Here is a 26,575-nt window from a genome sequence, read left to right as displayed (position 1 = left end):
TAATCTAACACCTGGAAATTGCCAGGATGTTATTTCATTCATCCCTATTTCTGCCTCCATCATTATCAGCTGCTTTATAAGAGGCCGATAGTGAGAGAAAAAGTATTGGTTATTCCGCTGCATTGTGACATCATCTCTTACCTTATATGGAAGCGGGCAGTGATGTCACACAGGTGAGTGATGATGTCACAATAGAGCGGAACCTTAAAAACCCTCGGTTCCATCTCACTGGCTCAGACTTGGTATATGTCTGTCTCCTGACAACACTGTACCTAGATCTTCTCCTTGTGAGATTAGCGCTTTACTTGCGATTTACTTGTGGAATAGCGAAACTGTATTAGAGGATACTTCTGGATTTTCCTGAAGATCACTGACTGAGGACTTCTACATCTGGAGGTAAATCTGTTTTGTGTTGTTATTTATGAAACTATTATTATTTATTGTTATAGCGCCATTTTTTCCATGGCGTTTTACATGTGAGGCGGGGTATACATAATAAAAACAAGTACAATAGTCTTGAACAATACAAGTCACAACTGGTACAGGAGGAGTGAGGACCCTGCCCGCGAGGGCTCACAATCTACAAGGGATGGGTGAGAATACAGTAGGCGAGGATAGAGCTGGTCATGCAGCGGTTTGGTCGATCGGTGGTTACTGCAGGTTGTAGGCTTGTCGGAAGAGGTGGGTCTTCAGGTTCTAACTAGAAGCTTTCTTCTCATTATTTTTTCATGTATTCTTGAATTTTGTATGAAAACACTTTTTGCGTTTGTTGCCATTTTCTGACACCCGTAGCGGTTTCTTTTTTCGTGATTTGGGGTTGGGTGAAGGATTATTTTTTGCACCCTGAGCTGTCGTTTTTACTGATACCATGATGGGGAACATGCGATGTTTTGATGAGTAACTCGTCCGGCACAAATCACGGCACAATACAACAGAAAAAACATTTTCATGAATATTTTTATTTACAATTCATGAAACAAATCCAGTCCTCAGTGGCCGGATATAAGAGTAGGAATGGCCGCGAGAAAACCAGGGAGCAAATATCAGTGTCCAGCAATTTACAGGGGGAGGAGGGGAGATTTCCTTTATTAATAAATAGTAGTAATAATAATGGCAGCCAGCGCTCTACCTGTATGGGGCAGGGCGGGCTGCACCAGGGATTATAGCACTGTGTAATATGGCTCCAATGTTATCTTCTCCCCTTCAGATCTCCCTCCTGACTCTGTCTGGTCCAGGACCACAGAGGGGACGTCAGCTCCTGGCTGTCTGGTCCAGGACCACAGAGGGGACATCAGTCACCACCTACATAAGCTGAGAAGAGAACATCAGCGTGCACAGGACCCCGCAGAGCCGGACATCTGTAGAGTGAGTATAATGGCTGCCGCCAGGGTCCATCTTCTTACACTAATTAGATAAGTGGAGGAGGCCGGACCACGGCTGTCAGCACCGACCACTGAGTTAGGCCAGAATTGCACCTGACAACCTCCCGCATTTAACCACTATCATTCGGCTACTTGTTGGCTGATTGTCGGGTGTCTGGTGCCATTAAGGCAGTTCTTACTGCTGGAAAATACTGACCAAATACTGAGCATGTGAACATGGCCTAAAGCTGAAAATTATTTGGTTTAGATCTGAAATAAAACTTGTGTCAGAGTATAATGTAGCCCCCCCCTCATAAAATATGTAGCTCCCCTCATAAAATATAATGCAGCCCCCTCATAGAGTATAATGCATCCCCTCCCATAGAGTATAATGTAGCCCCCTTAAATAAAATAATGTAGCCCCCTCGTAGAATATAATGCAGCCCTCAAATAGAATAATGCAGCCCCCTCATAGAGTAAAATGCAGCCCCTTCATAGGGTATAATGCAGTCCCCTTAAAGAATATAATGTAGCCCCCTCAAATACTATATTGCAGCCCCCCATAGAGTAAAATGCTGCCCCTTCATAGGGTATAATGCAAACTCCCATAGAATATAATGTAGCCCCCTCATATAATATAATGCAGCCCCTCCATAGAATATAATGTAGCCTCTCCATAGAATATAATACAGCCCCACAGTCCTACAGTCTTATGGCCACCAGTACTAACTGATATATATATATATATATATATATATATATATATATATATATATATATCCCACAATCCTCACCTCTCCTCCTCATTCCCCCGCGGTTCCAGACTCTGCTCCAGTCTCAGCAGCTGCACTGCCATCTGCCCGGCACACAGTATGAGGTGACGTCATCACGCACCGGCTGTGGCAGAGGCAGAGGGCAATAATGGAGCAGGGAGTATCATCTGATGCCCTCTCCTCTATTATTGCACCTATGATGCCGATACAGTTGAATGCGGCACATGCTGGGGGCAGCAGCGGTGGAGCAGCAGGCGACAGGAGGAAGGAGACGACTGCTGCGGCTAAAGCCTGTGCCCGCTGCTAAAGAGAAATTAATATTCACTGCTCCCCACGCCCATGGCCAGTCCGACCTGGGCTCTACACACAGAACTGAGGAATAAAATGGTAAAACTCATCTGTTCCTTATACTACAGGTGGAATAATTCTCTACTGCTGGAAGGTTCTCAAAGTTTTACTTGTTGAGCGTTGAAAACTCCAAGTGTAAACTTTGTTCTGGATTAGGAATCTTATTTCCATCGGGAATTCACCAGATATTACTGTAAGTATTCTGAGGTCATAACAAACATTTCCTGCCTAAAAATAAAAGAATAAAATCTGACCGATCTATTGTTCCTTTTAGGGTTGATAAACGACTACAGAGCTGAAATCTTGACAAGAAGATCCCTGTCGATTACTAAGATCCCAGCTGAATTCTGTAGCACTACTAGTGACATCACATTTCTTGGATTTACAAGAAGAGTAAAGTAGTTAGAAGGTAACGATACTTTTCTGTAACATTGAAGTCTAAGTTGCAATGTGTGAACATGATGTGAGGAATAGCGCCATTTCCGGCCATTATATGGCTTGTATGGTATTTTGTATTGTTCTACAATTTTCACCCTACAGTCACTATCTCTAATTTGCATTTGTCTTTGAATCAGTGTCTCCCGCAAAAAAAGTATTTTACCTCTTACCTTAGGTAGCACAGAGCCATGGAGGAAATTATATATCAGTACTGAGCATTGTAGCTGTGAATCCAGCTCTGGTATAAGCTAATGTACCTGCTAGAATCCTGCAGGACAATGATTCTGTGCTTCCTCCTGGCAGTGCTCCTCCTCTGCCTCCTAACTTGTGAAATCTCTGTGCAGAGCAAGACGGATTACAGGAGGTTATTCAGAGTTAATGAGCTCAGGAGACGGGAAAGTGGAGGAATTGACCCATAAGAATAGATTAAAGACGATTTCTCTGATATCATATGTTACAAAGTTTCTTATAATCACTTATACTAGTGATTTATACAATTTGTTGCCGGGCAGTTCCCATGTAAACACTTTCTCGATGTTTTGCGGCTTCATCTTCTCGTCCTTCCATACTACTTATGGTCACTACTTTTTGGCTTTTGCTGTTTATTGTCCTATAACTTTTTTCCATTTGTGGATTATTCTGCAGGACTTCTCGCACACTGAGTGACTTCTGCGTGTTGCTCTGCGCTGTGAGATCTGCGACTATTGTGCGCCGGAAGAGCACGTTACTGAACACTTTTGAGGAGAAACCATGAGTTCTCGGGAATTGAGGCAGCTGATCATGGACAACATTGCATGGATGAACCGGCCAGAAAACCGAAGTAAGTGAACCTTTACAATGTAAGGGGTGTGTGTGGGGGGATTATACCGGGGTCTTTTTGTCGTCACCCCAGTAACAACAGGTTCCACTCTCTAGTTCTTTCCATAAGAGGAGTTAGAAATATTTCTGCCTGTATACTGGGGACAATGTTAGACGGGGAACTAAACTAATAACTCTGGGTATTGTAGTAGTGACGATCGGTGGGGTCCGGACCCTCAGACCAGCACACATCGCTCACAACAGGGGTCAACGTGCTTAGATTATTCTTGGGTGTGTGCAGAGCGGTGTCCCGGCCCAGTAAAAATTTATAGAGAAATAATAGATAGATAATAGATAGATAATAGATGATAGACACATTTGTACCTGTCATTTATGATATTTTCTGTCATTATAATACATGAGTTTTTCCCTTCAGATCAGAGCCCTGTGATCGGAAGACTCAGGTCGTCTCAGACAAGAGGAGGAAGGATTGAAGATGACAGAGATTATTTACCTTCTCCAGAGAGAAGAAGAGTTAGAGACCCATCCAGGCGCTCAGTACGAGAGGAGACCAGACACAGGAGCCGTTCGCCACATAGGCCGCTACCTGACCGTCCCATCTCTCCTGAGCCTTTACCACCGACCACGCGCCCTGACAATCTCAGGCCTGCGGAGGCTTTACCACCGACCACGCTCCCTGACAATCTCAGGCCTGCGGAAGCTTTACCACCGACCACGCTCCCTGACAATCTCAGGCCTGCGGAGGCTTTACCACCGACCACGCTCCCTGACCGTCACAGTTCTGCTGATGCGTCACTACCGAGCAGCAGCAATAACAGGAGTGGTGGAAATGAAGCGGCAACCACCTCCGGGGCCGATCCTCAGCCAAATTTTATTCCACCATCCGTGGGCACAGATGCTGAGAATCAGGCCGGATTAGATTCAGTTGAGGATACAACCCCACCGCAGGCTGCACCCCTGCGGAGGAGAGGACGGCGGAGAGGAATGACAAGGATACGGCAAATAGAACGCCTTCCTACCAGGAGCGCCACAGGCCAGGAGGAGATTCCTTCTTGTGCCATATGCCTAGGTGATTATGAAGTAGGTGAGCAGCTTATTGTGCTGCCCTGCCGACATCTTTTTCATCAGAGCTGCATTACACCATGGCTCCGCCAAAACCGCTACTGTCCTTACTGCCGCCAAAACTGTTTCCAACAGAACAGACAGAGAAGAGCATAAATCCCAACATGTGCTCGTGTATCCATCCCCAATATATATTTATTTCCTTTATTAATGATTTTTACTAAATAAAATGTATATGTTTTTTATACTTATGAAGTCAGCACTCCATTTTTTCAGTTTTCTATGTTACCAGGAGTTTCTTCGTGTACGGCCATATTGATACATTTATAGAGGAACAGTCACACGATGCAACTACTTTTTACCTATTTATGCATCATTTCCGGAATTTTCTAAACTACATCAGTGATATGTCCGCCACTGCATTACAGAATCCATTTAGCTCTAGTGGTCCCCATACTTGCCATTATCCGTTCTGCAATTTCTGGGGCAACACCTCTATTAAATCTGTGGACAGTTTGCTCCAATTACAAAACAAGCACTAAATCTATTGTACTACTTCTAATCTGATTTACTATGCTGCACGTGAGTGTCCATATATATGGGGCTGCATTACACTATAGAGGCTGCCTATGGGGGTGCATTATATTAGGGGCTGCATTACACTATAGAGGCTGCCTATGGGGGTGCATTATATTAGGGGCTGCATTATACTATAGAGGCTGCCTATGGGGGTGCATTATATTAGGGGCTGCATTACACTATAGAGGCTGCCTATGGGGGTGCATTATATTAGGGGCTGCATTATACTATAGAGGCTGCGTTATACTATAGAGGCTGCCTATGGGGGAGCATTATATTACATTATACTAGGGGGTGCATTATATTATAGAAGCTGCCTTTGGAGGTGCATTATATTAGGGGCTGAATTATACTATAGAGGCTGCCTGTGGCGGTGCATTATATTATAGAGGCTGCCTATGGGATGCATTATACTATAAAGGCTGCGTTTGGGGCTGCATTATACTATAAAGGCTGCCTGTGGGGGTGCATTATACTATAGAGGCTGCCTATGGGCCTACATTATACTATAGAGGCTGCCTATGGGGGGGGGGGCATTATATTAGGGGCTGCCTTACACTATAGAGTCTGCATTATACTATAGAGTCTGCCTATGGGGGATGCATTATACTACTGAGTCGGCCTATGGGGGTGCATTATACTATAGAGTCTGCCTATAGAGGCTGCCTATGGCGGGTGCATTATGCTATAGAGGGTGCCTATGGGGGTGCATTATATTAGGGGCTGCATTATACTATAGTCTCCTTATGGGAGGTACATTATACTATAGAGTCTGCCTACGGGGGGTGCATTATACTATGGAGTCTGACTATGGGGGGTGCATTACACTTTAGAGTCTGCCTATGGCGGGTGCATTATGCTATAGAGGCTGCCTATGAGGTTGCATTATACTATAGAAGCTGCCTATGGGGGTGAATTATATTAGGAGCTGAATTATATTATAGAATTGTTATCAATAAAAGATCCAAAAATAATTATGTGCTTAAACATTGGGCTTATTAGCCACATCAGCGCCACCAGTCCTTCCTATTTCTTATATTGTAATCAGCCCCTAATCGCCCGGACCCCCAAAGATCCCGAGATTCTCCGTCAGAACAGAGCTATGGGGGAAGCCATGAATTACGTCCTATGACTGATGTGTGAACACCCGGACAGTACGGGGGGCCGGGGAGGTGACGTGCTGTGGATGGAGACCCCTTTAGGAGCTTGTCACATTGGGGGTGTTAGAGCCCTAGGGGTCTCTGGAGACGTCCTACCTTCTTCGGGCCTCCTCCATTTTCAGTCGGCAATTAGGGGTCTCGTGTTCCTTCTTTGATGGGTGGAGTCTCGTCATGGGGGTCTCGGGACAAGATCCTGCGGGAGCAGCCAGAAAATGGAGGGTTACGGTAACGTAAATGATCGGGCAGACCCCTGTATAAAAGCCGGGAGGTGGGAGCTGTGATGGGGTCACTGCAGCGGGAAAACAGAAGTTTGCAAAAATGTCTGAATTTAAAGGGGCCGTTCCCTTCTGATCTAATGTGCCAGAAAGGTGTTGTGGGGGTCCCACTGATCCCCCAGATGTCAGTCCTCCACAGGCGGATACTTACCGGAGGACACCGGGCTGTCCCCCTGCTGGCTGCCACGGTCCCCACATGGCGGGATGGAGGGGCTCGGAACGGCAGTAATTGGAGGGCGGTGTTTTCGGGACTTGGCTGCAGACAGCAGAAGCATGCGCGCGGAGCGGCTCATGGAGGCCGGGGGAGGGGAGGCCACGCTCTGCAGCTTGTCTCGCAGCTTCTGACTCCTACAGGTACAGACACGACATGAGGGGGCAGAGGATTAAATCCCAGGACCCCCAGAAATAACAGCTCGCAGGTGGCTGAGATTAATCAGAGCTCAGACCAAAGGTGCAGTAACCGCCCTCTCCAGCAAAGCAACGAACCTGAGATCAATGAGTCCGGCTGTACAACACTGTAGAAGAGCTGCAGTGTAAAGAATGGTGGAGGGACAGAGCACCAGAAGGGACGCTGCTGACTGCACCCACAGACCGCGAGATCCCAGGAGCGGGTGAGAATGCGCCCAGCGGGTACGTACCGGGCCTCGGGGTCCTGAGCGTCCAGGGTGGGCTGCTCTCCGGAGTGTAGGGGAGAGACTGGACAGGAGCGGCCGCCCTGTAAGGGAAAAAGAGCAGTGATGGGTAACAGACGGCCTGGAGCTCGACTAACGGCAGCGCTGCCGAGAGCACAACGGAGGGTGGCCGCTGCCGAGAGCACAACGGAGGGTGGCCGCTGCCGAGAGCACAACGGAGGGGGGCCGCTGCCGAGAGCACAACGGAGGGGGGCCGCTGCCGAGAGCACAGCGGAGGGGGGCCGCCGCCGAGAGCACAACGGAGGGGGGCCGCTGCCGAGAGCACAACGGAGGGGGGCCGCTGCTGAGAGCACAACGGAGGGGGACGGAGGATCTACAGTCCCCTGCAGTGGATTCAGTCTCCTCCTACGGAGGGAGATCCATCATCCGGGGTCAGATGTGTCAGCCCCTCTGGAAACAAAAGGCATGCTGGGAGATGTAGTTCCATGATGTCATTAATGAGGGAAGTAGCCGGGTCGTCCTTCCTACACCACACGACGTACCCCAGAGCCTTCGAGCCGCTCCTCATCCTCTTCATCCGGGGTGGAGAGGACGCGGATGAACGACAGACCGAACTGCTCCTGCTTGTTGAAGGGCTGCGTGCAGGTGACACGGTCCCACTTCTCCAGGGCGGCTCCTGCGAGGAAGTCTCCTGCCGAGGGGAGTCTGCTCTACAGAAAAACCTGCAGTCCCCCCAGAGCAGCACACACTCCAGTCACCTCCGGAGCTGCATCCACAGAAATTATTCATATACTCCAGCCACCACCAGAGCTGCATCCACAGAAAATATTCATATACTCCAGTCACCAGAGCTGCATCCACAGATAATATTCATATACTCCAGCCACCTCCGGAGCTGCATCCACAGAAAATATTCATATACTCCAGGTCTTTTATTAAATAAAATAAAAATACTTTACATGACAATAACCAAGATACAGTACAAATAAAACACCACAGAACAAAACATAAGAACAAAGCTCCAATCAGACGACAACAAACGACAAAAATCACAAAGAAATAAACCAGAAATGAAACCAAAATGGAGAAAGTTCATGACCCCTGTAAAAATTTTACATAATAAATAGTATAAAATCATATAAGACCCCCGGCCCAGCTTCATTCATACTACTATATACAACCCCAACTACATTCACACCGTCCTATATACAATATTATATACATATATACACTATAAACACATTATACTAAACCGAACATTATACAACACTGCAAACACAACAAAACCCTACCGGTCCCACTGCCTTACCTTACAGCCCCCCCCTTACACCACCACATTCACCCCACCTAAATACAATACAGTGTACAAGATTAACATTAACACATTTTTTTATTTTTTTTTTTTCTCTTTTTACTATTTTTTTTTCCTTTTTTAATATATTAATATACACACAGCTACTCTAACTATCCCGCCACCCCTGATCCAGCTCTGGCCACAAAGTTCAGGAATTATCCGAGCTAGGATCAGGCCCCAAAGTTTTTCCCCAGGCGGGGCCTGGGCCAGGCCAGATCAGTCTCTTATCACCGCCGTTGAACCCCCCAATCCCCCCGCCCAACCTAACTAAGACCCTCTATTATACACACTATATACAATATATACAATACACTATATACAATATATACATAAACCAACATCACAGAACACAACCTACATACTCACCACCCAAGGCTCAAGTTCGATGCCTGCAAACCTTCTATTCAAGGAACAGAGATACAAAACAAAAATCTAGGGTGTAAAGATATCAGCCCACCACCAGGATATAGGAGCGCTAACGGACTAAGGCACCCCGAAGGAGAAACCCCTCCAGAGATGGGCCGCCCTCCGGGCACCCAGTCTTTCGCACTCCAGAGAACGCACCTTCACCAGGGCACCTAGGATGCTGCTACCAACTTCATCTACACGGAGGATTTTACTCTGCGTCGTAACTAAAACTCGTGCGTTCCACGTGAAGTACCTGACCACTGCGCTGACTAAGAATAAAGTGGCTCGGTCCCTTCTCCCGAGGTCTCTGAACGCTCCATAGGCCCACTCGGCATAGGACAGAGTGGCCAGCCGCGGCCAACCAATGGAAGCGCCCACCCTGTTGTACACCTCTGTATTAAAGGGACAATGAAGCAGGAAGTGCTCCATGCTTTCCAGCATGGTAGCGCAATCCTCACGGGGACAATTCCTGTCCACGGAGCTCCTGTGCTTCAAATTGTCCCTCACATACAACTTACCTTGGAAGCAGCGCCAAGTCAAGTCCCAATACTTCTTGGGGATCCTACTAGAATTTAACAAACTTAACCCAACCTCTAGATCCCGACTCGGGCAGTCCCTGAGGACCAATGGTCTCTGAAAATGCGAAAGCAAGACCCGCATGTCGAGGAGTTTCCTCGGGAGGGACCTCACTTCCCACATTCCCAGACCCCACCGGCGCATCATTTTCAGAACCGGGGTAACATAAGCCGGGAGATGCCCGTGCGGTGTGCGAAGATCCTTCAATCTTCCCCCTGTCTCCCATTCCTGGAAGAAAGGCTGAAACCATCCTTTGCAGGAGAATACCCACGGAGGAGCCCTCTCTTTCCAGAGGTTTGCCACGTTAACTTTCAAAAAGGTGTTCACTAGAAACACCACGGGGTTTACCATATTCAACCCCCCTAGTCTCCTCGTGCGATAAGTGACCTCCCGTTTGACTAGGTTTAGTCTATTCCCCCATAACATCTGGAAGAACAGACTGTAGACCCGTGTCCAGAGAGGCTCCGGCAAGACACAGACGCTGCCCAGGTAGATTAACAAGGGGAGCAGGAAAGCTTTGCACAGGTCAACCCTTTCACTCAGGGTCAAAGACCAACCCTTCCATTGGTCCACTTTTTGGACGACACCCTTGATTCTGCCTTCCCAGTTTTTCGTGGGGTAATCACCCTGGCCAAATTCGATGCCTAGGACTTTGGCATGTTCTTGGGGTTCGGGGAGGGTGTCCGTAAGATCAAACGTGGGATCCCCGCCTCCCAGCCAGAGACTCTCACACTTGTCCTGGTTGACCTTGGACCCGGATGCCTCCGAGTAGCTCTCCACTTCTGACATCACCACCATCGCCTCCTCTTGCGAAGAAACAAAGACAGTAACGTCGTCCGCGTAGGCCACTACCCTCAGGATAGCCTCTGGCGCCAACCCGCCCATCCTCACCCCCGCCAACGGTCCACAATCAACCCTTCTGAGGAAGGGATCGATCGCAAACGCGTAAAGCAAAGGACTAAGAGGGCAGCCCTGGCGGACACCAGATCCCACCCCGAAAGGTTGTCCAATCCACCCGTTTACCAGAGCGAAAGTCTCAGCCCCTGCGTACAAGGTCTTAAGCCAGTCCACAAACCCTCCAGGCAGACCATACCTCAAAAGAGTGGACCAGAGGTACTCGTGGTTGACCCGATCAAAGGCTTTTGCCTGATCCAGGGTCAGCAAGAACCCCTTCCAAAGGCCCGCCCTGCCTTGCTCCACGGCCTCTCGGACACCCAGAACAGCACTGAAAGTGCTACGGCCAGGAACGCAACAGTGCTGGGCCTCCGAAAGGAGCCGCGGTGCAAACTTCACCAGCCTATTGAAGAGTATCTTAGCCAAAACCTTCCTGTCCACATTGAGAAGTGATATGGGACGCCAATTCTCAATGCGTGACGGATCCTTACCCTTTGACAAAATGATCAAAGCCAACCTCCTTAATGATCTCGGCAGAGTGCCCGAGGAGAGACACTCATTAAACACCTGAGTCAAGAGGGGGACCAAGGAGTCCCTAAAGGTCTTAAAGAACTCGGACGTTAAGCCATCCGGACCTGGCGATTTTTTGGGCCGGAGCCCATCGATCGCCAGTCTCACTTCCTCTTCTTTGATCGCTTCTGCCAAACCGCCAAGCGAGAGGTCAGCCCCTGGCTCAGGAACAGCTTCAGCCAGGAAAGCCGACATCCTGTCACGATCCAGTTCCTTCCTTCCCAAGAGGTGCGAGTAGTATGAACTGACGACCTCCAAGATCCCTGATCTGGACCTTCTCAGGGATCCCGTACTGTCCATCAGCCCTGTCACTATCTTACTATTCACTGACATCTTGCAGCTTCTGTAAGGGTCGGGCGAGTAGTACTTCCCGTAGTCCCTCTCAAAAACCAAAGATGCGTGCCTATCGTACTGACACCTCTTTAGCAAGGATTTCACACTGGAGATCGCCTCGCGGCTACCCCCAGTCGAGACCAGTTGCTCGAGTTTCCTCCTCAGGCTCTGATACAGGCGATCCCTGTTCAGGCTTCTGAGGTTCGAGAGTTGCCGGAAGAATCTCGCCACCCGATGTTTGAACATCTCCCACCACTCAGACTTAGTGTTACTTAGGCCCAGCAGCGGTACCTGGCTCTGAAGAAATTCCTCAAAGGACCGTCTTACAGCTTCTTCCTCAAGGAGTGACGAATTCAGCTTCCAATAACCTCTTCCCATCCGAGGAGTCTCTGTAACGCTCAGAGAAAACATAATCAAACAGTGATCGGAAAATTCCACCTCCACAACCGACAAAGGCGAGGAGACGGCATCCTCCTTCAAATAAAACCTGTCTAACCTAGACCTGCACTGACTACCTCTAAAAAAGGTGAACCCCGCGTGGCCTGTGTTGTGCCGGATGTGGACATCCACCAGGCGTGCCTCACTTACTATCCTATTTAGCGCGACGCAATCGTAAGCCAGCCGGTCTCCGGAACCTCCTCTATCACAGGGTCTCGTGACGTTGTTGAAATCCCCTCCAAAGACCACCTGCCGACTCGAAAATAAGAAAGGTTTGATCTTCATGAAGAGACACTTGCGGTCCCACTTGGACTGGGGACCGTAGATGTTAATGAGCCGAAGCTCCTGTCCCCCCATGGAGACATCTAGGATCAAGCATCTCCCCATTTCTAACTCGATCAATCGTCTGCATTCAACCGCTGCGGTCTTAAAAAGGACCGCCACCCCGCTATACGGCTCGGCCGCAAGAGACCAGTAGGAGGGCCCGTGCCTCCACTCCCGCCTTGCTTTATGCATGGTTGATAGGTCGGTCAACCTGGTCTCCTGCAAAAACAAAATGTCGGCGTCAAGTTGGCCGAGAAAATGAAAGGCCGTGTACCTTGCCACATCTGACTTTATGCTGGCAACATTAATGGTTGCCAGCGTCAACGGGGTGGGTGCCGCCATCATGATTGATTGAATTAGATAGCCTTTTTCTTCCCACCTCCAACAGTTTCACCCTCTTCCTCTGACAATGATGAGTTTTTAGTTCGCTTAAGACAAACAGACTCATCCATTCTCTCCTTACATACACTCTGGCCCTTGTCTGGTGGTCCTGAGGTAGTCCCCCTCCCAGAAGGCTTTGTATTTGCCCCCTGAGAAGAAGACCCAGCGACCTCCTGAGCCCCAACAACGTTGTCCGCAACCTCCGGCCCCGGGTCCCCATCGCCCCCCTCTGGAGGGGAGTCCTGGAGGGCCCGGAACCGGTTAGAGAGATCCACCAGAGGGGGGGCGGCTGGACCTTCCAATGGCACCTGGATCAGGGCTACGGAGTCAGAGGGGTCGCACTCCAAGGAGGAGGCTCGAGGCCCGGACCCCCTCTTATCCTTAGTTGTTTTCCTGTTACCCTTTTTCTTTTGCTGTGACCACTCCCCCTCTCCCTCATCCAGACTGTCACCGGATGAAGGTTCCTGGGCAGACATGGCGTCCTTTTGCTCCTCCCTTTCAAGTCTCTTGACTTCCTCGCTCAATTCGCCGTCTTTAGGATCCTCAGCTGCAAGTGAAGCACCCGGGTCAGAGTTTAGGGTCATTACTCCCTGCCCCCTGTTCCCACGGCGCTGCTGCTGCCGCCTGATATTGGATGGCGGCAGCCTGCTCCTCACCGGTTCCCTGCCTCCTCCGCCTCTGCTGGTCCCTTCACCGGCGAGATTAGTCCCGGCTTTCGCCTGTCCCGCACTCGCCGCTTTCAGGACCGCATTGGCAAAGGAACGCGGACAGCGACTGAACGGGTGACCGAGGTCACCACACAGGTTACACCTAATCCTGCCACAGGTAGCAGCGAGATGGCCGAGGTCCCCACACAGTGCGCATTTCTGGGTGGTACACTGCGCACTGAAGTGTGTGGGGCTGCCGCACCTGTGACAGACCTTAGGCTGCCCCCGGTAGAAAATCAAGATCCTGTCCCTCCCCAAAAATGTTGAGGAAGGGATATGGGTAACGGTGTTTCCTGAAACCTTCAATTTCACCATGAAGGTCCAGGCTCCTGACCAGATACCATGCTCATCGAGGGTCTTCTCGGGAATACCGATGATGTCGCCATATCGTCCAACCCAGGTGGAGATGTCGACACAGGAAAGTGACTCGTTACTGGTCAAAACGGTCACCTTCCTGACCGAGTTCTGGCGGGATATTGCTTCAGCGAGGAAACCCTGCCATTCGGGGCGACCCCGAGCCAGCTCATGGCGAGACCAGAAAAGCTCAAGGCCCTCCGGTCTCACGAAGCTGACATCGAAGTAGGAGGTCCCATAGGGATGGATCAAGGCAAAGATGTCATATGCCACGAAGCCCATCCCCAGCAGGAGCTCAGCAACCTTTGACCGATCAGGACAGGCATCCTTGCTTACCCACTGGAGACGGGCCACGTTCCTACGGTTACTCCTCTGCCCCGGTGTCGGCAGAGACCAGACAGTCTCTGCCCCTCTATCTCGGAAGGCGGAAAGACCGTGTCTCTCTATCCAGAAAGACAGATCAACCTCCCTCCCCTCTACATTGATGGAACTCTCCCCTCTCCTCAGGGCGTCCAGGAAGCGCTGTTGCAAGTCACCATCCTCAGGGTCACCAGACAAGGGCGCACTACTACCCCCAGCAGTGACAGCTCCTGAATAGCTTGGGGCTGAAGACCCCGCCACCGCTGGGGAGGCAGCGGGACCACTACCTGCTTCCCCTCCACCAACACCAGTAATGTTCTCCTCATTCACTCCACCACCACCACTATTCCCATCATTTGCAACATCACTACTGCTATCATTCACTCCACTACTACTCCCATCATTTGCAACATCACTACTCCCATCATTTACTCCACCACTGCTCCCATCATTCATTCCACCACTATTCCCACCATTCACTCCACCACTACTCCCATCATTCACTCCACTACTACTCCCATCATTTCCTGCACAGCTGCTTTCATTCTTCTTACCATTGCCACCACTTCCCGTCACTTTTTTTCCAGTATTCACACCACTATTTGTAAAACTGTTCTCTGCACCTTCCACAGTAACATCCATTTTCTCCTCACTTGTGTCTGCTGGCTTCTTTGCACTCACACCTGCTGGACCGGGGGAGGGGTGCAGCACCACACCTGTTTTCCCTTGATTGGTGCTGGCTCTCTGTTGTGTCTCTGGAGCGCCTTGCCCCCCTACTGCAGCAGTTTCTATTTTATTATTCTGGGCCTGCTGCTTGTTGGGGGGCGCCGCCTGCCCCGCACCCACAGCCTTCGGGGTCCCGGTGTCACATTTGGGTGCTGGAGCAATCTGTCCTCCCGTCGCAGCAGGGCGCCCAGTGTTCCCTGCAGATGATGTTTCCTGCTTTTTTTTTCCTTTTTGGACTCGCTGCTCCCCTATTGCAGCCACGTGCCTCTTCTCTGTTGAGGCGCACTGCGCCCCTGTCACAACAGTGCGCCCCCCTTTCGCCGCACCAAGTTTCTCGGACCTGCCCCCCACAGCCCCGGCGTCGGCCGGCTCAGCCGTAGCGAGCAGGGATGGAGTCTGCCCACACCGTCCCCCTTTCGCAACGGCGTGGACATCCCCCTCGCCCCCCTCAGCCCCGGTGATAACCGGCTTAGCCGCAGAGGGCAGGGAGGGAAACTCCTCGGGGTCCCCTATGTCCGGCGCCGTGAGTACCTCCACAGCCTCGCCCCCTGCACTGTTCCCCGCACAGACGGCAGCACCGCCGGACGTCCTCCTCCTCTCCCCACCTTGCCTATGCCCCGGACCCACTGCAGAGCCCGTGCCTTTAGGTTTGGTGGGGTTTACACAGGAGGTGGTAGGTGTAACATCATCCATCAGTACATATCTGTAACTCACCACCTCCCGTGCGGTCTCCTTCGTTTTCTTCTTCCTCTTCTTTGTTTCCTCTGCTGGCTCGTCCTCACCAAAGGAGAAGCGGTCCAGGTTCACTGGAGACTCCAGCTGTCGGATCTCCTGTAGCAGACCGCCCTCCTCTTCCTCCGCTGACGCTCCAGCCTGTGCTGTCGGAGTCCTCTGCCGTGCCCGGAGGCCGCTTCCCTGTTGTCGGCTCTGCGACTCACTCTCCCGGCTGGTTCCAGCTTGTAGGACTCCAGTCACAGCCACCTCGTCGTCCTCCTCCTCCTCGTCGCTTAGGACGCCGGCTGGCGGCTCTCCTGAGGTATTTAACCCCTTCATTTCTGAGAACCGCCGCTGGTTCTTAAACCTCTCCAGGAAGGGACCTGCGCTTTTCTCAATCCCCTCCCGGAGGAGCACTAACCGGGCCACCTCATCTCTGAGGGCTCTCAACCTCTGGGAGGTCACGGGTTTCTCCTTGCTAGAGGCTCGGGTGTTCAGGATCCGTGCCTCCTGCAGCTTCTCCTTCAGCCCGGTCAGTGCTTTGCCGGCGTCCTCATACTCACGTAGCATGGCGACCACTCGGGAGGAGAAGGTACTCGTGGACTCGCCGGAGCTCCTCTCCCCCCAGGATGTTCCTGGGCTCTCCTTCCTGGGGCCTGGGGTGCCCCTGTCTCCCTCTCTGGGCGGACGATGAGCCGTCTCAGGGTTGGAGTAGGTGGGTAAGGTTTTCTTCACCCGTCCTGACCTCCTCAGTCCCTCTTGGGCCGGTTGCTGCTGCTGCTGCTCTCTGTCCCCCGCCGGCACAGACCGGGGAACAGAAGCCTGGGAAGCCATGCCGGCCTCCCAGGAAGCCTGCCTCTCCCTGGGGAGAAGAGAGGCAGACTCTGGGCCTCCTGCTGGAAGTGCTGGAGCTCACAAGACAGGTGCTGCTTCTAGCAGGGTGTGACTGATTGTGGGCACCTGCCCTCCAGCCACCTCCAGGGCTGCATCCACAGATAATATTCATATACTCCAGCCACCTCCAGAGCTGCATCCACTGAAAATATGCATATACTCCAGCCACCTCCAGAGCTGCAGTCTGTAAATTCACACATTATGCTCCACTCACATCTACAGTGGCATGTAACCGTTTATCCCCTGCTGGTCAGAATCACTGTTATTGTGAACAGTGAAGAGAGCTGAAGATGAAATGATCTGTAAAAGGCCTAAAGTTACAGATGTCGCCTCTCCTTGGTGTTTTAGGCAATAAAAATATATATTTTTTTCATCGTTTACATTTTAAAAATTACAAAAAGGAAAATGAGCAGATGAAAAAGTTTGTGCACCCTGCATGGTTAGTACAAGTATCAGCCTGTAAACGCTTTCTGTATCCAGACACGAGTCTTTCAGTTCTTGTGTGAGGGATTTTCCTCCGTTCTTCCTTGTAGAATTCCTCCAGTTCTGTGAGATTCCTGGGGCGTTTTGCTTCCTCTGCTATTTTGAGGTTTCGCCACAGATTTTCAATGATGCTGAGATCAGGGGACTGTGAGGGCCATTGTAAAACCTTCAGTTTGCCCCTTTTCAGGTCTATTGTGGATTGTGACGTGTGTTTAGGACCATTCTCCATATGTAGCAGCCATCCTCTTCCTCTTTTCACCTTCAGCTTTTTTACAGATGTTTTTTTCAAGAATTTGTTGAAATTTCATTGAATCCATTCTTCACTCTACCCTTGAAATTTTCCCCAAGCTATTGGCTGCAACACAGTGCAAAGAATGATCCTCCCCCATGCTTAATGGTTGGCGAGATGTTATTTTCCTGACATTCTGTGCCCTTTTTTCTCCACCTTTTATCATTGTGGCCACAGAGTTCTATTTTATCCTCATCGGTCCACAGGACTTGTTTCCAAAATGCATCAGGCTTGTTTAGATGTTCTTTGCAGACTTCTAAAGCTGAATTCCATTGATTGGATGCAGGAGAGGTTTTCCCCTGATGACTCTTCCATGAAGGTCATATTTGTGCAGGTGTCTCTGAACAGTAGAACAATGTACCACAACTCCAGAGTCTGCTCAATCTTTCTGAAGGTCTTTTGCAGCCAAGTGGGAGTTCTGATTTGCTTCTCTACCAATCCTATGAGCAGCTCTTGATGAAATTTTCCTTGGTCTTCCAGACCTTATCTTGACCTCCACTGTTTCTGGTAACTGCCATTTTTTAACTACATTACTAAATGAGGAAAAGGCAACATGGAAACGCTTTTCTATCTTCTTATAGCCTTCTCCTGCTTTGTGGGCTCCACCATTTTCCTTTTCAGAATGCTAGGCAGCCGCTTAGAAGAATTCAAAGCTGCTGTTTTTTGGTTAGAGGAGGCTGGGTTTTTATAAAGCTGGGAAATTTCCATCATCGGCCTTTCCTAACAATTATAGTGAAGAAGCCATAACCTTAACAGGCTAATTAAGGTCTGAAACCTGGGTCAAAGTTATCTGAGCACACATATATCCAAGGGTGCACAAACCTTGGCATCAGCCAGTTGTCCTTTAAGTAATTTTGAAAATCTAAAAGATGAAATTACTGTATATACTCGAGTATAAGCCGAGATTTTCAGCCCACTTTTTTTGGCTGAAAGTAACCCTCTCGGCTTATACTCGAGTCATACCCAAGGGTCGGCAGGGGAGGGGGAGCGGAGCTTTGTAATAATACTGCTCCTGGCACGGTCCCTGCACGTTTTTTTCCCCCCCGACAGCTTGTTTCTGTAGTGAGCGGTCACATGGTACCGCTCACTACAGTAATGAATATGGACCCGACTCCACTCCCATAGGGGTGGAGCCGCATATTCATTACTGTAATGAGGGGTACCATGTGAAAGCTCACTACAGGAAGAAGCTGCCGGGGTACAGACGTGCAGGGACCGCGCCAGGAGCAGGTGATATAACGCAGTGCGCTATATTCACCTGCTCCCCGTTCCACCGTCGGCGCCGCTGCCTCCTCTACACTGACACTCAGGTCAGAGGGTGCGGTGACGCAATTAGTGCGCGCCGCCCTCTGCCTGAACATCAGTGCACAGGATGGGGAAGACACAGCGGCGGTCGGCGGTGGAATGGGGAGCAGGTGAATATAGCAAGTGCCGAGGGCCTGAGAGGTGAGTATGCGATTTTTTTATTCTTTTAATCGCAGCAACAGCATATGGGGCAAATGTCTGTATGGAGCATCTTATGGGGCCATAATCCACATTTGTGCAGCATTGTATGGGGCATATTTTAATATGGAGCATCTTATGGGGCCATCATGAACTGTATGGAGCATTATATGGGGCTCCTGATTTAATATGGACATTCAAAAACACTTAACCTACTGATGTCTCAATTAATTTTACTTTTATTGGTATCTATTTTTATTTTTGACATTTACCAGTAGCTGCTGCATTTCACATCCCAGGCTTATACTCGAGTCAATAAGTTTTCCCAGTGTTGGCTTATACTCAAGTACATACGAGATATAGATAGATAGATAGAATTTTCCTTCTCACCCCAAATGGGGGTGGTCTTTGTTGTCCTTCCTCATTCTCGAGTCCTCCTGGGAGTTTGAGGGTTCTGCGCAGGATCTTAGCTGTTCCCAGCATTGCGCTTTTCTGGACAGAGCTCAGATGTTGCTCCTGGGATCTGTTGCAGCCATCCTTCCTCTTAGGGGTCACTGCTCCACGTGCTACGATCACCACTGGAATCACTGTTGCCTCCACACCTTCTCCAGTTCTCCTCTGAGGCCCTGGTGTTTCTCCAGCTTCTCATATTCCTTCTTTCTGATGTTGCTGCCTCATCTATTATCATTGCTGTCCTCTGCTCCTTGTCTACTATCACGTCTGGTTGGTTAGCCAACACCTGCTTATCCATCTGGATCTTTAGATCCCACAGGATTTTAGCCCCTTCATTCTCCACCATTTCTCTGGGGTCTCCCACCTGGACTTAGCCCATACGCTGTGCAGATGTTCCTGTATACAGTTCCCGCTCCTTGGTTGTGGCGTTCGGTAGACGCTGTTCCTGCATTTCGCATCCTGCCATTGTGTGTTGGACGATTTCTGAGGTTTCTTTGCATAGTCTGCACCTTGGGTCTTGTCTTGTAGATTCCGGCTTCTATGGATCTGGTCCTTGGTGCTCGCTCTTTTGCCGCTATGATCAGTGCCTCTGTCTCGGAGTCCAGCTTTCTCCAGCCATTGGTAGGATTTCTCCATGTCAGCCGCCTCCATTATCTGTCGATGGTACGTCCCATGCAGCGGCTTGTCTTGCCATGGTGCTTCATGGTCCTGCTCCTTCCAGATCTGTTGCTGCCTTAGGCTCTCTCAGCATCTCATCGTTTGGAGCCATTCTCCTGCTGTATTCCTGGATACTCCTGGTTTCATCCGTGATGGTGGCTTGGATGCTTATCAGGCCTCGACCACCCTCCTTTCTGCTGGCGTACAATCTTTGGGTGTTAGACTTAGGGTGGAGACCTCCATGCATTGTGAGGAGCTCTCGTGTCTTTTGGCCAGCACTGTTCACAATAACAGTAATTTTGACCAGGGGTGCACAAACTTTTACATGTTGCTGTACTACAGTCACACCTAAAGCTGCAATAAATAAAAAATTACATTTTCTGCACCAGCCACATCTAGAGCTGTTGTCACCATTTTCCTTTACCCTCTTTGAACATCCGGACCCCTCTGTGGTTCTTCATCAGTCTGGCGTCTGCCGGTGGCATCAGCGTGGTCGTGGGGAGGAGAGTGGTGAACCCCTTATCCAGAGTCCAGATGGAACGTCCCACGTCGATCTGTAGGAAGGCCGAACCACTGTTTCCTGTTCACGGGGGCGGACACAACACATGAGAGCAGAGACACCCAGTCACACACAAGCTGGAACACCAAGATCTGCTCCAACTGCGGCACCTATATCAATGTAGCCGATGTGACAGGCTCGATCCAACTGTAACTCCACCCGGAGCTGCCGGCTGCGGTCCCGGGGACAGCTGAGCCACGCTGAGTGAGGTTGTCTATCAGGAGATTCTCCACCGGATGTTTTGGGCCTTGCAACAGGTGGAAAGAGAAGTGTGTAACCTGCACGTCGAGGCTCCTGCAATACAAATAGGAGAGCAGAACGTCGGGGCCACGTGAAGACCGAAACTGGGATCATAAACACAAAAGAAATGCTGTCACAGCAGGCAGTAAAGCGAGCGGGTAATCCGCCTGCAGTGTATGTGCCGCCATCTAGTGGCCAAAGGTAACACACACAAGAAGATGGAAATATTAGGGGGGTTTTGCTCAATTAAAAAACAAAAAATAAATGAAGCAACAAGTGAGTTGTGTGAGCCCGAGAGACCGAGGTTTAGCCCTAAAAATAAGAATTGTAGAATAAACAAATCATGGACACGTCGGGCGCGGCCTCAGGAGCTGCAGAGGTCAGCTGTGCTACACTGCCGGCATCCGCCTGTACCAGGAGCAGCTCCCGGCCCACTGACATTAGGGCGACCACAATCCCGGCGGGGGAGACAGCGCGCCATGTTGTGCTCACAGTCACTACGGGCAGCCGTACACTGGGGGGGGGGGGAGGGCGGCGACCGCGCACTCTGGGGGGGGAGGGCAGGGACCGCACTCTGGGGGGGGGGGGGCAGGGACCGCACTCTGGGGGGGGGGCAGGGACCGCACTCTGGGGGGGGGGGCAGGGACCGCACTCTGGGGGGGGGGGCAGGGACCGCACTCTGGGGGGGGGGGGCAGCGACCGTGCACTCTGGGGGGGGGGCAGGGACCACACTCTGGGGGGGGGGCAGGGACCGCGCACTCTGGGGGGGGGCAGGGACCGCACTCTGGGGGGGGGGGGCAGGGACCGCACTCTGGGGGGGGGGGGCAGGGACCGCACTCTGGGGGGGGGGGGGCAGGGACCGCGCACTCGGCGCCATGATGCAGAACACGGTCCGGCTGATTGTACAATGAATTGGTCTCCAGCAAAGTAACGCACAGAAAACGCCATTCACACCTCGGTATTCGGTAACAAGGTGAACCGGCCTGGGTGTACCAACATGGCAGCGTCTACACTGGAGTTGATTTCTTGAGGGGGAGGAGTGATTCCTTGGATCATGACATCACCGGAAAGGGCGGAGCCTCCTTCAGTCCAATGAAGATCCGATAACAGGAAGCTGCTGGTGGAGAAGAAGAGAAGTGAGGAGAGGACCGAGGGGCTGCAGCACGGAGCCGTGTGAGGAGAGGACCAAGGGGCCGCAGCATGGAGCCGTGTGAGCAGAGGACCGAGGGGCCGCAGCATGGAGCCGTGTGAGGAGAGGACCGAGGAGCTGCAGCATGGAGCCATGTGAGGAGAGGACCGAGGAGCTGCAGCATGGAGCCGTGTGAGGAGAGGACCGAGGGGCTGCAGCACGGAGCCGTGTGAGGAGAGGACCGAGGGGCTGCAGCATGGAGCCGTGTGAGGAGAGGACCGAGGAGCTGCAGCATGGAGCCGTGTGAGGAGAGGACCGAGGGGCCGCAGCATGGAGCCGTGTGAGGAGAGGACCGAGGGGCTGCAGCATGGAGCCGTGTGAGGAGAGGACCGAGGGGCTGCAGCACGGAGCCAGTGTGAGGAGAGGACCGAGGGGCTGCGGCATGGAGCCGTGTGAGGAGAGGACCGAGGGGCCGCAGCACGGAGCCAGTGTGAGGAGAGGACCGAGGGGCTGCAGCATGGAGTCGTGTGAGGAGAGGACCGAGGGGCTGCAGCATGGAGCCGTGTGAGGAGAGGACCGAGGGGCTGCGGCATGGAGCCGTGTGAGGAGAGGACCGAGGGGCCGCAGCACGGAGCCAGTGTGAGGAGAGGACCGAGGGGCTGCAGCATGGAGTCGTGTGAGGAGAGGACCGAGGGGCTGCAGCATGGAGCCGTGTGAGGAGAGGACCGAGGAGCTGCAGCATGGAGCCCTGTGAGGAGAGGACCGAGGGGCTGCAGCATGGAGTCGTGTAAAGAGAGGACCGAGGAGCTGCAGCATGGAGCCGTGTGAGGAGAGGACCTGCAGCATGGAGCCGTGTGAGGAGAGGACCGAGGGGCTGCAGCATGGAGCCGTGTGAGGAGAGGACCGAGGGGCTGCGGCATGGAGCCGTGTGAGGAGAGGACCGAGGGGCCGCAGCACGGAGCCAGTGTGAGGAGAGGACCGAGGGGCTGCAGCATGGAGTCGTGTGAGGAGAGGACCGAGGGGCTGCAGCATGGAGCCGTGTGAGGAGAGGACCGAGGAGCTGCAGCATGGAGCCCTGTGAGGAGAGGACCGAGGGGCTGCAGCATGGAGTCGTGTGAAGAGAGGACCGAGGAGCTGCAGCATGGAGCCGTGTGAGGAGAGGACCGAGGGGCTGCAGCATGGAGCCGTGTGAGGAGAGGACCGAGGGGCTGCAGCATGGAGCCCTGTGAGGAGAGGACCGAGGGGCTGCAGCATGGAGTCGTGTGAGGAGAGGACCGAGGAGCTGCAGCATGGAGTCGTGTGAGGAGAGGACCGAGGGGCCGCAGCACGGAGCCGTGTGAGGAGAGGACCGAGGGGCCGCAGCACGGAGCCGTGTGAGGAGAGGATCGAGGAGCTGCAGCATGGAGCCGTGTGAGGAGAGGACCGAGGAGCCACAGCACGGAGCCGTGTGAGGAGAGGACCGAGGGGCCGCAGCATGGAGCCGTGTGAGGAGAGGACCGAGGGGCCGCAGCATGGAGCCGTGTGAGGAGAGGACCGAGGGGCCGCAGCACGGAGCCGTGTGAGGAGAGGACCGAGGGGCCGCAGCACGGAGCCGTGTGAGGAGAGGATCGAGGAGCTGCAGCATGGAGCCGTGTGAGGAGAGGACCGAGGAGCCACAACACGGAGCCGTGTGAGGAGAGGACCGAGGGGCCGCAGCATGGAGCCGTGTGAGGAGAGGACCGAGGGGCCGCAGCATGGAGCCGTGTGAGGAGAGGACCGAGGGGCCGCAGCATGGAGCCGTGTGAGGAGAGGACCGAGGAGCCGCAGCACGGAGCCGTGTGAGGAGAGGACCGAGGGGCTGCAGCACGGAGCCGTGTGAGGAGAGGACCGAGGGGCTGCAGCATGGAGCCGTGTGAGGAGAGGACCGAGGGGCTGCAGCATGGAGCCGTGTGAGGAGAGGACCGAGGGGCTGCAGCATGGAGCCGTGTGAGGAGAGGACCGAGGGGCTGCAGCATGGAGCCGAGTGAGGAGAAGACCGAAGGGCTGCACCGTGGACCCTTGTACAAGGGAATTGGGATCAGGACTCGGTGTGATGCGCTGAGGATGTAATGTGGAAAGGGGTTGGTGTCAATTGAGCAAAAGGAAGATGATGAGGGGCTGTGGGGAATGGAAGGATGATGAGGGGCCGTGTGTGGGGGGATGATGAGGGGCTGTGGGGAATGGAAGGATGATGAGGGGCCGTGTGTGGGGGATGATGAGGGGCTGTGTTGGGGATGGGAGGATGATGAGGGGTTGTGGGGGGGATCATACATACTGGTTTGCTGTAAAGTGAATGGGGTGATGTAACTCCCGTGTACACAGAATAGAAAAAAAACAGCTTACCGGAGCTCAGAAGCAGAGTCCCTGGGACCAAATGTAAATAAAATCTGAAGAAAGTCCAGCTGATAGGAAATGAAACAATTTAGTGGAAAAGAGATGAAAAATGAAAATGTGTTAATTTGCAGAGAGCATAGCAACACGAGGCCATGTGTGTCTGAAATGCGCGTTTCTATGCTGTCTCTGCAATTTAGCACGTTTTCATTTTTTATCTCTATTCCAATAAATGTAGCAATTTCCAAGAAGCTGGATTTTCTTTACATTTGTAATTCTCCTGTGTTGGGAGGTGGGGATGTCGCTCTCGTGAGGCTGCATGTTGGGGGCTGTGTTGGGGAAGCCGTCACTCCTGTGCTTTTTGTTACATATCGCTAACGTGGCTTAGGCTACTTTCACATTTCCGTCTTCTGGGCTCCGTCGCAATCCGTCGTTATGGGCAAAAAACGGATCCTGCAAATGTGCTTGCAGGATGCGTTTTTGTGCCCATAGACTTGTATTAGCAACGGATGGGCACACGTCGCATCAGTCATGCGACAGATCCGTCGTGTTTTGGCGGACGCGATGCACAAAAAAAGTTCAGTGTAACATTTTTTTGTGCGATTTGTCTGCCATTTCTGACCGCGCAAGCGTGGCTGGAACTCTGCCCCCTCCTCCCCGCTCATCACAATGGGCAGCGAATGCCCACGTTGTGCTAAATTTAGCACAACGTCCGACAGTTTGCGACGGCCCCGTACCGACGGAAGTGTGAAAGTAGCCTTAGTTGTACATATTGGTTTGTAAAGTTTATTGTTAGACTTGTATGTATAAATATATGTATATTTTTCTCCTTTTGTTAAGACTTATTTATTTGTTTTTAATAAAACTGTTTGAGAACTATGGGTTGAATTTTTATTTCTAAAGCTCGGGGTCTGTTCACACATTGCAATTTGTTGGGGAAACAATCTGCAGCAAAGTCCTCACCAGTAGACCTGCACTAAATAATTCAGATCTCACTGACAATTTATTTCCGGTCCTCAGCAGCATTTAGCATATTCTGACTAGAAGAGGCAATTTTTACCCCCACATTTGGGAGGAAAATTGGGGTGTGTTTTATAGTCTGAATATAGCTTGTGGGGGGGGCACAGTTGTGGAGCAGGGTCACAGGGGCAGGGTCACCGCTGCAGGAAACCAGTAGCAGAAGTGGAGTGAGGCTGAAAGACCTCAGCCAAGATCCCAATCTGTGCACGCAGCCGTTTTCCTGAAGCCCGACCATTTCTTCCAGCCCAGGACTTGCAGCGCTGGGACGCCCTCTCCTCCCACCCAGGGCCTGCACCACCGCCGCCGGTTTTATGCAGCACGGACCCTGCCTCCTGTCACCCCAATCCACTGCTCCCTATGTTGGCTATTGTCAATACGGACTGTAATATCCAAATGTTATCAATTTTTTTTTTCCTCACCAAAATTTGGGGTGCTTCTTACAGTTCAAAAATACAGTAAAAAAAACCCATGAAGATCGCTTATGTATCCAATTTCTTAGTTCCTAGCGATGTTTCTCGGTGTACGTCGGCCTCCTGTGGCCACTTACCATTCTCTGTCACCCATACAGCCTGGTCCGTTTTAGGTCCTATAGGACAACACTATATAATGGATGTTTATAAAAGGGCCATCAGTCTCTGAGGGTCTGACTGCGGGTGCCCCCACTGCTCCATAGCACAGACTCTGGCAGAGGTCACATTACATATGTTACAGAGGGGTAAAAATACTCCCCTTAATAATTTTGAAGAGTATTTTTAGCCAAGAAGGACATAATTTGCAGTAACACAAATCTATGTACATAGTGTTAGGTGCTGGGATTCTTCCTCTGCACAGGATAGATCCCAGGCCTTGTCTTCCTCTGTGGTCTCCCATTCAGTTCCAACTGCAGTGGATGCTGCTCAGCAAAGACGTCGGTCTTGCTCAGACTCAGTCTGTGAGCATGGTTACTGCTGACTCTCTAGGGTCAGCTATGGTAACCAATAATAGACTGCAGCGAGAAATCACTCCTGGGACTAAGTCCAAGATTCGCTCTTCTGGGCATGCCCGTGAGGCGACTCCTCATTGGTGGTCGGCTGTCACATGCTCAGGTCCTGGTCTAGCTCTGGATTGTCCTGTGAGCAAGGTCCTCTCTGATTAAATCTATAAAAAAATATTTGGCGCGCCTCTCGCTGCGCTAAGATCATTTATGTTCTGTGAGAGTGTGGAACCTAACGGTAGTGTGACTTGTTTGCATGTGCACAGGGCAGGCCTAGAGCCTTTAGAATTCCGGCACCTCCGGAGAGGAGATTTTTTTGTGTGAGTTCAGTGCTGGCGTTTAGCCTTTAGAAGTCCAGCTTCTCTGGAGAGGAGTTCCATGTGTGCACGTGCTGTGTCTGAGTCCACTACCAGTTCCCTTGCCTCAGTGAGATAGGAAGCTCCTGTGAAGTCAATGGGGTTCACGTTTAGCGTCTAATCACAGCTCTGCTGCAGAGCATC

General features: G+C 51.6%; 2 protein-coding genes across 4 annotated transcripts; one reads left to right on the top strand and one right to left on the bottom strand.

Moving 5' to 3' along the window:
• Positions 1 to 248: 248 nt before the first annotated feature.
• Positions 249 to 5,048, top strand: LOC143790642 (uncharacterized). 3 transcript variants are annotated; one of them, XR_013219759.1, is made up of 6 exons: positions 249 to 396; positions 1,208 to 1,365; positions 2,551 to 2,675; positions 2,757 to 2,891; positions 3,566 to 3,740; positions 4,142 to 5,048. XR_013219759.1 is itself a non-coding variant. In XM_077279150.1 (6 exons), exons 5-6 carry the CDS (start codon positions 3,671 to 3,673, stop codon positions 4,955 to 4,957), a joined length of 873 nt encoding a protein of 290 aa, XP_077135265.1. In that variant the 5' UTR covers positions 249 to 396; positions 1,208 to 1,365; positions 2,551 to 2,675; positions 2,757 to 2,891; positions 3,566 to 3,670; the 3' UTR covers positions 4,958 to 5,048. The 3 variants fall into 3 exon arrangements, 2 of the variants coding, with proteins under 2 accessions (XP_077135265.1, XP_077135267.1); XM_077279150.1 differs by having other exon boundaries at positions 4,155 to 5,048; XM_077279152.1 differs by lacking the exon at positions 249 to 396 and adding an exon at positions 424 to 681 and having other exon boundaries at positions 4,155 to 5,048.
• Positions 5,049 to 6,632: 1,584 nt separating this feature from the next.
• On the bottom strand, positions 6,633 to 24,403 carry LOC143790644 (uncharacterized). Its single transcript, XM_077279155.1, has 9 exons — positions 24,350 to 24,403; positions 24,095 to 24,153; positions 21,559 to 21,721; positions 20,475 to 20,658; positions 20,230 to 20,385; positions 7,990 to 8,138; positions 7,454 to 7,530; positions 6,967 to 7,163; positions 6,633 to 6,733 (listed from the first exon to the last, which is right to left on the bottom strand). The coding sequence occupies exons 1-9, from the start codon at positions 24,401 to 24,403 to the stop codon at positions 6,633 to 6,635; spliced, it is 1,140 nt and encodes a 379-aa protein (XP_077135270.1).
• Between the last annotated feature and the right edge of the window lie 2,172 nt (positions 24,404 to 26,575).

The sequence above is a fragment of the Ranitomeya variabilis genome, unplaced genomic scaffold (assembly GCF_051348905.1).
Source record: "Ranitomeya variabilis isolate aRanVar5 unplaced genomic scaffold, aRanVar5.hap1 Scaffold_500, whole genome shotgun sequence".
Lineage (NCBI taxonomy): Eukaryota > Metazoa > Chordata > Amphibia > Anura > Dendrobatidae > Ranitomeya > Ranitomeya variabilis.
Note: the sequence above shows the minus strand (reverse complement) of the source record. Positions and strands in the feature narration are given on the sequence as shown.